This window comes from Salmo salar, chromosome 10 (assembly GCF_965601325.2).
Source record: "Salmo salar chromosome 10, fSalSal1, whole genome shotgun sequence".
Lineage (NCBI taxonomy): Eukaryota > Metazoa > Chordata > Actinopteri > Salmoniformes > Salmonidae > Salmo > Salmo salar.
The window spans coordinates 108958796-108971187 of record NC_138300.1 but is presented as its reverse complement, the minus strand read 5'-3'; the positions used below and the strand labels follow the sequence as shown (position 1 = coordinate 108971187).

The 12392-nt window shown below is 42.5% G+C and overlaps 1 protein-coding gene across 2 annotated transcripts in view; it reads left to right on the top strand.

Annotated features, from left to right (window-relative positions):
* Positions 1-12392, top strand: part of LOC106561462 (F-actin-monooxygenase mical2b) — a 40641-nt gene that overhangs the window by 13480 nt on the left and 14769 nt on the right. For both annotated transcript variants that reach the window (XM_082957365.1, XM_082957364.1), the window contains exons 10-15: positions 3778-3964; positions 4092-4168; positions 4314-4395; positions 8144-8249; positions 8351-8421; positions 10475-10540. In XM_082957365.1, coding sequence (XP_082813491.1) covers positions 3778-3964; positions 4092-4168; positions 4314-4395; positions 8144-8249; positions 8351-8421; positions 10475-10540 — 589 coding nt within the window. The remainder of the gene's footprint in view (positions 1-3777; positions 3965-4091; positions 4169-4313; positions 4396-8143; positions 8250-8350; positions 8422-10474; positions 10541-12392) is intronic.

The following is a 12392-nucleotide window of genomic DNA, read 5'->3' as shown; positions in this document are numbered from 1 at the left end:
GATGAACCAGGTGACCATGAGCCCATGGTCTGTCTGTCTGGACATAGCATGTCAGCTCCATTCAGCCATACACTCAGTAAAAAAAGTTTGTGTGGGTAATGGATTTAAGGCCATTCAACATGGTAAATCCAATTCTGCCTTAGCCACAAAAGTCTAGCAGACTGCGCAACACGCAAACAAAAACACCAATGTTCGAAAGGTACAACATTGCTAAATGGTATTTTATACCCCACATCAACTTAACTGTGGATTATAATTGCTGTTCAGTATTTGTTTTTACTTATCCATTTCCTGCAGATTGACTTTCACACTTGTTTTTTTTCCTTTACCCTTTTGCCGTTCTTCAGAAAAAAGTGCAAACTGTAACGACTAGGGAGTTTAACAGAAAGAGTATAAAGGCTCTCCTTTATTCTGTTAAACTCCCTAGTCGTTACAGTTGGCACTTTTTTCTGAAGAACGGCAAAAGGGTAAAGGTGTGCTCCTGTGATTTATGTTCCCTGGGTCCGAGACTCCTCAAGTGAAAGAGTATAAGGTGAAAGTGTTGTGCTGCCCCTCGCCTTCCGGCTTGTCTTCCCATCTAAGGAAATGAGGAACAGTAATGTTTGTGTCCCTGGACATGAGTTCTGTTTGACTGCCTCACCCTGCCTCACCCTGTCTGCCTCACCAGTCAAACCTACTCACATATACTGAGAGTGGAGAACGTTGTTGAAGTCTAACAGCTTGATAATCCATTTTAAGTCCATTTAGTGGCAGAGATTGTTTTCTTGCACAATGTTTTGTTTCCATGGTGTTGCAGTTCTGAGAATTCCAGGTCAGGTGACCTCCCTCTGCATGATGATCGTGCTCTGTGAAGATACTAATGAGTGAATGTTCATATCTTCACTAGAAAAGATAAAGGTTGAGCTGTTGAATTTTTCTTGAACTAATATTTAGTATCAAGGTGGGATGTGAAGGGTTAGATGTCTTGGAGATTTCTCAAATTTCTCTAGTTTTTTTTCTACAGACGGATCTGTCTCAGGAGCCCTCTGTCTCACTTCAATCCACCCTGTCCCTGAACCCTCTGCTCTTTCCTACTTCTCTTCTCTTACCCCAACATCTCCTGTGCACTATGACAAGGTAATGATGGCTACTGCTAGCAGCTCCTTGTTGCGCTCCTCAGACAGCTCCTTGTTGCGCTCCTCAGACAGCTCCTTGTTGCGCTCCTCAGACAGCTCCTTGTTGCGCTCCTCAGACAGCTCCTTGTTGCGCTCCTCAGACAGCTCCTTGTTGCGCTCCTCAGACAGCTCCTTGTTGCGCTCCTCAGACAGCTCCTTGTTGCGCTCCTCAGACAGCTCCTTGTTGCGCTCCTCAGACAGCTCCTTGTTGCGCTCCTCAGACAGCTCCTTGTTGCGCTCCTCAGACAGCTCCTTGTTGCGCTCCTCAGTGACCATGTAAAACTTAAAATATCAGCTCACTGTGACCGTGTTTGTTGGTTTTAGTGCAATGGAAGTGCTGCATCAGGTAGAATCATTAAAAAGCCAATCGAACGTTCTGTGAGTTGTCAAGCTGAACTCGTCAAGCCTGACAGTTCTACCGAACAGGTAGCAGTAATATGAAATGCATTGGAACAGGTAGCAGTAATATGAAATGCATTGGAACAGGTAGCAGTAATATGAAATGCATTGGAACAGGTAGCAGTAATATGAAATGCATTCAAAAGCCAATCAATCGGAGTTCTTTTTTTAATTTAAGTAGGCAAGTCCGTTAAGAACAAAATCTTATTTACAATGACGGCCTACCAGGGAACAGTGAGTTAACTTCTTGTTCAGGGGCAGAACAACCCATTTTTTTCGGTTACTAGCCCAACGCTCTAACCACTAGGCTACCTGCCACCCCAGAATGAAGCTTATGAAGCTGACCCGTTAGAAGTCCACCGAACCGGTATCAGTAAACTTGTTCTCTCTGCAGTTGAAATGTAAGAATAGAAGACTGTCAGCTCACACTGACCATGTTTTATTTTGCTTTTAGTGCAATGGGAATGCTGAGACTAGAATAATTTGACCTGAGGGTTATCAAGCTGAACCCTTAGTCTGCCCAACGGGTATCAGTAAAAATGTGAAATGTAAGAATAGACAAAAGATTCTTAGTGTAAGTCTATTAAATCAGCTCAATCTTACCGTGTTCTTATTGGTTTTAGTGCAATGAGAGTGCTGCACCAAGTAGAATGATTCAAAAAACAATTGTTGGATCTGAATGCTGTCCAGCTGAGCCCTCTCAGCCTGCCAAACAGGCAGCAGTAATAACTTCACTGTCTGCATGATTTCTGCATCTCTGTTGTCTGAGTAGAACGTCTGAGTAGAAATGCATTTCTCTATTTTCCTTGATCTATCCTTTCTTGATCCTTTCTTTCCCCTCTCTTCCTCCTTTTGTCTGCCTCTATGCTGCTCCCTCCCTCGACCTCTGACTGGGCTCTGTTAGCGGACAGTTGGGAAGGTATCGTCTCACATAGGTGCCAGGGCTGAAACTCTAGCCATCCTCTATGCAACTGACCACAGGCCTAATGCCTCGCCGGTCAGCACAGTGTGACTAACGATTGTGTTTGTGCCAACACAGCCCAGTGGGAAAAAACATCACAAGACACACAAACAAAAGAGGGCTCTATATCTATTACCAGCCCATGGCCTCTAATACCAACTTCAGGAGTGTTGGTAGCAATTTACACAACAACAAAGTCATGCCTACTGCTTCTGGATACTACATCTGTTACTAGTAGAAAAGAGGGACTGTGTACTGTCAAGCATTCTGACCTGAATCTTGTGGTGAATTCTACACAAAACACCATGGCTCATGACTGGAAAGGCCTCCAGAGGCCACAGCGATGGGAACTCCATGCACTCATGTGGGTGTATGTTCACACAGGGTTTTGTCCCACTTCAGGTCTTCAAGTCTCGAGCGGTAAACAGCACTTTGCTTTGCCACACTATGCAGGAAAAGCAAAATGCAAGCAAGTGCAGAGCCTTGCCAAGCTACCGTATTTGACTAGTTTTCTGCTATGGTCCAGTGAATTGTTGATTTCATCATCATGATCGTCTCTCACTGTGCTGGATAAATTCCTTAATAATATTACACCTCAAGAATTAAGTTCCCATTTCATGAAATATTATTCAGTTTTTGCCTTCAGAATAACAGGGACCATTGAAAGGTATGACTTATTCCTCATGGCCTTATTACTAATCTGGTTAGGTTATATTGTACTTGGTGTTACTCTTCAGTCTGGATGGTTCTCTGAGGGCTCCCGAGTGGCGCAGCGGTCTAAGGCGGTCAGTGCTAGAGGTGTCACTACAGACCCTGGTTAGATTCCAGGCTGAATCACAACCGGCCGTGATTGGAGTCCCATAGGGCAGCGCACAATTTGCCCAGCGTCATCCAGGTTAAGGTTTGGTAGGCCGTCACTGTAAATAAGAATTTGTTCTTAATGGATTTGCTTAGTTTAATAAAGGTTAAATAAATAAATGAAATCCTCACTAGTCCTATCCCACTGCCTGCCTTAACATGTAACCCTAATGTGGATGTTAACTTATTAAGTGGTCATACCACCACCTAATACTGTACACTGCTAGAAGAAATGGTGCTATATAGAACCAAAAAGGGTTCAATGGCTCACTTTATATGGCTCTCAACCACAAAGCGCCCTAATTTTTAGCAGTAGACAACTACGCTAACTACGCTAACAGCTTGCCTATTCTGTTCTCTCCATATCCCTAACCTGCTGCTGTTGTCTGTGCTGTCTCCTGACAGTGTGTTGGAAGGAAGGAGTTTCCTCAGAACCTGGGAGGCAGTGACATGTGTCACTTCTGCTCCAAGCGTGTGTACGTGATGGAGCGTCTCAGCGCTGAGGGCCACTTCTTCCACAGGGAGTGTTTCCGCTGTGACGTCTGCAGCTCCACACTACGCCTGGGCGGACATGCCTACAACTCCCAACAGGGTATGATCATTGACACACCCATATACCAACCTCTTTTCTACCCGGGGGCAGAAGCCGTTTGTCAACTTATTTGATATTTAGTGACAACAGGCATGTGTTTATATGATTTGATGGGTTTGTTTTACAGGCAAGTTTTATTGCAAGATTCACTATTCTCAGCGCCAACCCAACCTTCAAAGTTCAAGCAAGTTCCAGAGGAGAATGGTAAACAGCTTTCAGTAACAGCCAAGCAGTCAGTCATTTTTACTTGGGATGTATGATGTTATTTGTGATATTTTCTAAATGTTATTTATGCGTTTAGTCACCACTTAGGCACAACACAGTCTGATTTTTAAATGTTATCACACAGGAGGACCAGGGACATCTGACCTATTTGCCGGACGGGAGTGACCCCAACTCAACCACAGGCAGCCTGCAGAGCCAGCCGCCAGGTACTCTGTGTTCCTTCCTTAGGAGAAGCCTGCGCTGGCCGCTGCACGCTGGCCAATCAGTGTGTGGGACGCCCCACCGGCTGGCCTGTTGGGTTCATGGGGCAGTCAGCCAGACGGGGCTCCACCTCAGGGATCGCTCAGAGGACTACGGCTTCCTGTACGAGCTGCTGAGTCTGGGCCTGCCCCTACTGAGCATGCTGCACGAGCTCCTGGGCCAGATTTACATGGAGGCTGAGCAGCCTGAGCCCCAGCCCCAAGGCCCACTGCCCTGGGCCCAGTAGTGTCTAGGACTCAGGGCCAACTAGAGGTGCAGTGCCTGGTGCCTCATGGACTTAATGCTGTACTTTACTGTCTGTGACGCAAGTGCCTGAGCTACAGCAGTCTGCACAGTGTAAAATGCTTTATGCAGATTCTAAAATGATGTTCAATTTCAAGTCTTCTATTCTTTATTTGATTTTATGACAAACAAACTTCATGTTCATGAAAGTATTATACCAAGTGCGATGCATGGTCCTTAAAGCGATACTTTGGGATTTTGGCAATGAAGTCCTTTATCCACTTCCCCGGAGTCAGATGAACTATTGGATACCGTTTTTATGTCTCCTTCCAATATGAAGGAAGTTTGAGGTAGTTTCGCGAGCCAATGCTCCACTAGCATTAGCGCAATGACTGGAAGTCTGTGGAATCTTGAAATCATGTTAGCAGTTATCATAGACTTCCAGTCATTGTGCTAGTTAGCAACTTCCTTCAAACTACAGAGACATAAAAATGGTATCCATGAGTTCATCTGACTCTGGGGAAGTGGATAAAGGGCCAAAATCCTTAAGTATCCCTTTAACATTGCAAAACGTCATGCATCCTTTCAATTGCTTAATCTTTTATTTCAGTATTCCCAAGCTTATTTTTGGGTAAAATATTTTTTTTAAATTGTAATCCAAAAAGGATGCACTAAAAGCACTTGACTTGGCGGGACTGCTAAGGTTGGGTGTAGTGCCTGGTGTGCTTTAGTTTTGTGTAGTCTGTTGAACGGTGCACTGCTATGTTGTAATGGAGATGCCAAACAGTTATTTATTTATTTTAATTTTTTTGCATCACACTAGCTTGTTTTCTAAGATGATTCCGGAGGCTATTTTGTTGCTATATATATATTTTTTTTTAAATCTTTCACACTTATGTGGTAGATTTTTCTAGTGCAGTTTAATGGGACACATAGGTATAGTTCTTTGCTTTTGTGCTGCTTGGATCATTAGACTTGGATTTGATGCACATTTTTGCACATATTCTAATATGCAAATGATCCCAGGAATGTTTGCTGAAGTGTTCTGAATCAATAGCTTGGTCTGGTAGTACAGTTATGACTTATTTTTCAAAAGGATTGCTAAGTGTTGCAACAAAGCTTTTATTTTATTTGTGATTCTTAATATTTTTAGGTCATGTTTTCCCTTCCATATTTCTCACATTTCATTTCTCCATTCTTTCATTCTTATGTAGTCTGTTTCAAATTCCATTACTGCAACCTATGGCTGATTGCTGCAAACTCTGATTGGTATCTTAAATAAATCCCACGGTGCGCACACACACACACACCAATCATTGTGACGGGCTGAATCGTTATGGGTGGAAGGTGATGGCCTACTTGGGTCACATGATCAATATTGTTGCTTTGCATTCGCTGCCTCCATAGCTTTTCGTGACCACTCATTAACAATTCATGTTGAGAACGCAGCATGGGTCCTGTGTATGGCAACGGGTTCATTCCGTTAGACACACATTTGTTCGTTAATTGAGTCACTAGTATGTTTCAAAAGCCTTCCATTCTTCCAAGCTAACCCACTGAGACGTGCTGTTCTTTCTGAACATTCTTCCAAGCTAACCCACTGAGACGTGCTGTTCTTTCTGAACATTCTTCCAAGCTAACCCACTGAGACGTGCTGTTCTTTCTGAACATTCTTCCAAGCTAACCCACTGAGACGTGCTGTTCTTTCTGAACATTCTTCCAAGCTAACCCACTGAGACGTGCTGTTCTTTCTGAACATTCTTCCAAGCTAACCCACTGAGACGTGCTGTTCTTTCTGAACATTCTTCCAAGCTAACCCACTGAGACGTGCTGTTCTTTCTGACTGCTCTAACGTACAACGTGTTGAAGGTCTGAGTTTTTGGCATGCAGTTTCTTCGTCTTTTTGTCTGCCCCATCTGATAGTAACCTCCATCTCCAAGTCTATGTCCCCCTGTGATTCTCTGTTGCAGAAGGCGCTTATCACTCAGAAACCTTCTCAAAGGCTCTCATGTTCCTCCTAACACAAAGCTGAGCTCATTGCTCATGACAAGATCCTAATTTTTTGGGGGCATAATTCTGCAAGTTGGCGCCAAAATATTTTGTTGTACATTTTAGTTGTTTATAAGATTTCGTTTGCTACCTTGTATTTTTCCACAGTGAATAAACTGTTTTGATTAATTTATGCTAATTTATGCTATTTAAAGCTGTAAGTATAAATAAATGTATTTGATTACATAACTTACTTGCTTCCTCCCTTAATTATTTTTAACAAATTAGCTAAATTTACCAACTTGTATTGATTTTTCAAATTAACAGCAGAATTAACAACTGAAATGTTCGATTTTGCAAAAAAAGTAAAAGTTTTTTGACCCGCACCCTCACATTAATAACCCTGTCACAAGCATAACCTCTGTTTACAAAAAAACTTGTTTGCTGATTGGCACATTCCCACGCACTTAACCACACTTGAATTTCCCTGGACAGTGACGCTCAGCCCTGTTCATTCCCCAGTCGGTCATGTGTTTTTAGGGGGACTGAGTGACACTTCTAGGGAGCAGTTACTTTTATTTCCCCAAATAGCACGGTCACTTATTGTCACAACAAAAACCATACATTAGACCCAATGCAAAAGCGTCTCCACTATGAACTGAATTCAAATAATACTAATAGACCATTACATGCATCCTTTCACTTTATGGGTTTCTCTTTTTGGGTCTTTCTCGTCTTTCTGTTTGGGCCATCTCTGGGTCATCTCTGGGTCAAAGAGTGTTTTTTTTTGTTTGTTATTTTTTATTGGAATCCAAACACAATGTGACATCCAACAGTATTATTTGGGTAATTGCCCTAAACTCATTCTGATTCAGCGCCTCAAGTAGGCTATTGTTTGTGTTGAAGCTGTGTTGCCTCGACAATTAGACCCACATCCCTAACCATAGTATACTACACAACCTAACCAACCCATTCACTTACTGATTCAGATGCAGAGCATGCCCCATGCATTTACATAGATTTCTAGATAATGTTTGTATAGGTTTTTCATTATGAAATGTACTTGGAAACCTTGTTATCAACATGGCTTCAGTTTGGTTCTGTGAGTAATCACTAGCATGAATGTTCACTTTTGTTTCATATCACATGGTTGGTGTTCCTTAAATGTTGATTTATACTTTAACACAATGCTTTTACCAAGTCTCAATTTATACCTGTGATGATCTACCGATATATAGATGAGACTTGTATTGCATGCTGACTGGTGCAAATGTATAAAGTAAGGTAACATGTTTGCACTGTTATTTCCAAAGCAGTAATGCAGCCTGGTAGTGTGACCTAGCCAGTTAAAGAGGCAGACACATAGTAAGAGCAGTAGCTTTGTAACCATCCTAGCTGTCCTAGTTTGTTGGAGTACACTTAGTGTCATAAATGGCAATAATGTGGTATGTGAGTTTGGCCTAATAAGATTTACATTTTCAGGACGTCACTACAGATGCACAGGTCTGATGAATGGACTGTACACCCGCACAGTGCCTAAGGTGGCCATGGACACAGTGGACCTGGACATGCCTGACTCCAACAGGACGTGAGTCCACTACCACAGCATAACCCTCAATGTGTCCTTATTCGTATATGGATATTTGCCGTTGCTCATTGTTTTTGTGTGTTGTCCATGTCTTTTTGCAGTGCTGACTCGAAGAAACGGGCCAACTCCGATACATCTCTCAAACCACAAGATTCTGCACAGGAGAAGAAAGGTGTGAAGTCTCCCTGACATTCACCCACATGAGAAACACATTAGCCTGATGATTTCCCCCTAGTTTCAGCCATACAGCTGAAGACAGAAGTTTACATACACTTAGGTTGGAGTCATTAAAACTCGTTTTTCAACCACTCCACAAATTTCTTGTTAACAAACTATAGTTTTGGCAAGTCAGTTAGGACATCTACTGTGTGCATGATACAAGTCATTTTTCCAACAAGTGTTTAGAGATTATTTAACTTCACGCCTGAAGGTACCACGTTCATCTGTACAAACAATAGTACGCAAGTATAAACACCATGGGACCACGCAGCTGTCATACTGCTCAGGAAGGAGACGCATTCTGTCTCCTAGAGATGAACGTATTTTGGTGTGAAAAGTGCAAATCAATCCCAGAACAACAGCAAAGGACCTTGAGAAGATGCTGGAGGAAACGGGTACAAAAGTATCTATATCCACAGTAAAACGAGTCCTACATCGACATAACCTGAAAGGCCACTCGGCAAGGAAGAAGCCACTAATCCATAACTGCCATAAAAAAGCCAGACTATGGTTTGCAATTGCACATGGGGACAAAGATTGTACTTTTTGGAGAAATGTCCTCTGGTCTGATGAAACAAAAACAGAACTGTTTGCCATAATGACCATTTTTATGTTTGGAGGAAAAAGGGGAATGCTTGCAAGCCGAAGAACACCATCCCAACCGTGAAGCACGGAGGTGGCAGCCTCATGTTGTGAGGGTGCTTTGCTGCAGGAGGGACTGGTGTACTTCACAAAATGGATGGCATCATGAGGGAGGAAAATTATGTGGATATATTGAAGCAACATCTCAAGACATCAGTCAGGAAGTTAAAGCTTGGTCGCAAATGGGTCTTCCAAATGGACAATGACCCCAAGCATACTTCCAAAGTTGTGGCAAAATGGCTTAAGGACAACAAAGTCAAGGTATTGGAGTGGCCATCACAAAGCCCTGACCTCAATCCTATAGAACATTTGTGGGCGGAACTGAAAAAGCATGTGCGAGCAAGGGCCTACAAACCTGACTCAGTTACACCAGCTCTGTCAGAAGGAATGGGCCAAAATTCACCCAACTTATTGTGGGACGCTTGTGGAAGGCTACCTGAAACGTTTCACCCAAGGTCAATAATTTAAAGGCAATGCTACCAAATACTAATTGAGTATGTAAACTTCTGACCCACTGGGAATGTGATGAAAAAGAAATTAAAGCTGAAATAAATAATTCGCTCTACTATTATTCTGACATTTCACCTTTTAAAAAAAAAAGTTGTGATCCTAACTGACCTAAGACAGGGAATTTTTACTAGGATTAAATATCAGAAATTGTGAAAAACTGAGTTTAAATGTATTTGGCTAAAGTGTAAGTAAACTTCCGACTTCAACTGTAGCTATTTCCCTGTTCTTGCCGCCCACAGCCTTGGCCTTGTAGCAGCCTAACTTCTCTCCCAGCATCATTACAGGCGTCAGTCTGGATGTCTAGAGCTTGTAGGATATGATTCCATCCATATAGTGATATAGCCCTGGTACTGTGGGATATAAACTTAGTTTATTAGGGTCTGAGTGAGTGATTTAGGAGCAGCCCGCCTTCCTCTGTTTCCCCGTGTGAGATCCCACTCCTCCAGTTAAGTCTCTGAAATTTAGGTGGGGCAGACAAAGCCATTCTCCACATTAAGGGAATATTTGTCTTGGCATGGGGAGCGCTGAGCACTGGGACTGGCCTGAACATTCTGTCCGGCTGCACAGATAGGGCTGTGTACTGGCTGTCAATAGGCCACAGCTGTTCTGTTTTCCACGCTACATTTGCTGGGCTCAGTTGAAAGGCGTGCAACGCCACCCCATGGCTGAATGGTAGTTGCCTAGCACCCTAAAACTGTATAGAGACCTCTCATTCGCTTACATAACTTGTAAATGTAGAACTATAGTTTATCATTGTTTGACAGATATCCAGTTCAAATGTGTTGCCACAGTAGTGTTGGCGCAGATCAATACTGTATGTGTTGTGATACGGGTTATGCCCACTCTCCCTGCAGAACATTCCAGTACCAAGTCATCCCTCCCATCTGGGAACAGCAGATGGAAGAGGAAGATCCGTGCTAGTGAGTAGGCCACCTCTGCTGTTGATAATCTAACATGATCCTTATATCAGTCCTATCTATATCACCTCCTTATCCTCCTACAGGCATTTCACCCCTTCTTATTCCCTGCTGTGGCGTTACTAGCTCTGTTTGTGTTTTGTAGAAGTGTTAGAATTTTCACTGCAATGCATAGAGAGCTGTTGCAGCTGGGGCCTGTGGTGCTCTGGTAATGTACTTCATTAATAATCCCAATGAGAAAAAATGACAGTACACTGACTGATGGTGTTGAAGTATTGCATGAGAATCTGAGTAAAATGAAAGATTTAAAAGCTGAAGTGAAATCTATAACACACTAGAGGGAGCTGCTGTTCTCTGGGGGAAAATATTTTTCATTTTTGTTTTGGTCTGGACTACAATTGAATTAGATTCGTGTTTGGACAAGGTTACTTTTCGGGATAGACCGCATTATAACTGTGCTCTCTTGCTGATAAAACAAGATTCTGGTTACAGGTTGTTTGTGTATGTAGCATGTGTATGTAGCGTGTGTTAATGAGCATGTATCTGAGTAGCGTGTTAAGTCTGATATACCAATTTCAGTTTAATCAACCGGAAAAGCTAGAACAAATATTAAAACAAATATTATGGGTAAACTCAAATATACTAATTGATAAAAAAAAAAACATTTTAGGAAGAAAAAAATTAACTGTATAATTTTTGTAAATAGGACTGGTGGAGTTGGTGCATTTTGACTTTTTCCATATTTTGTTACGTTACAGCCTTATTCTAAAATTGATTAAATCATTTTTCCCCCCTTCATCATTCTACACACACTAGCCCATAATGACAAAGCAAAAACACGTTTTTAGAATTGTTTGCAAACAACAAATCACATTTACATAAGTATTCAGACCCTTTACTCAGTACTTTGTTGAATCACCTACGACAGCAATCACAGCCTTGAGTCTTCTTGGGTATGACGCTACAAGCTTGGCACACCTGTGTTCGGGGAGGTTCTCCCATTCTTCTCTGCAGATCCTCTAATTTTTACTTTTTATTTTTATTTTATTTTAGTCATTTAGCAGACGCTCTTATCCAGAGCAACTTACAGTAGTGAATGCATACATTTCATATATTTCATACATCATTTTATTTTAATTTTTTTACTGTACGTTTGTTTGTGTAACTCTGTTGTTTTTGTCGCACTGCTTTGCCTTATCTTGGCCAGGTCGCAGTTGTAAATGAGAACTTGTTCTCAACAGGCCTACCTGGTTAAATAAAGGTGAAATACATAAAGCTCCAGTCAGAGGTCCTGAGCCCTCTGTAGCAGGTTTTCATCAAGAATCTCTCTGTACTTTGCTCTGTTAATATTTCCCTCGATCCTGACTAGTCTCCCAGTCGCTGCTGCTGAAAAACATCCCCACAGCATGATGCTGCCACCACCGTGCTTCACCGTAGGGATGGTGCCAGGTTTCCTCCAGACGTGACACTAGGTATTCAGGCCAAAGAGTTCAGTCTTGGTTTCATCAGACCATGTAATCTTGTTTAGGTGCCTTTTGGCAAACTCTAAGTGGCCTTTCGTGCCTTTTACTGAGGAGTGGCTTCCGTCTGGCCTCTATACCATAAAGGCCTGATTTGATGGAGTGCTGCAAAGATGGTTGTCCTTCTGGAAGGTTCTCCCATCTCCACAGAGAAACTCTGAAGCTCTGTCACAGTGACCATCGGGTTCTTGGTTACCTCCCTGACCAAGGCCCTTCTCCCCTGATTGCTTAATTTGGCCGGGCGGCCAGCTCTAGGAAGAGTCTTGGTGGTTCCAAACTTCCATGTAAGAATGGTGGAGGCCACTGTGTTCTTGGGGACCTTCAATGATGCAGAA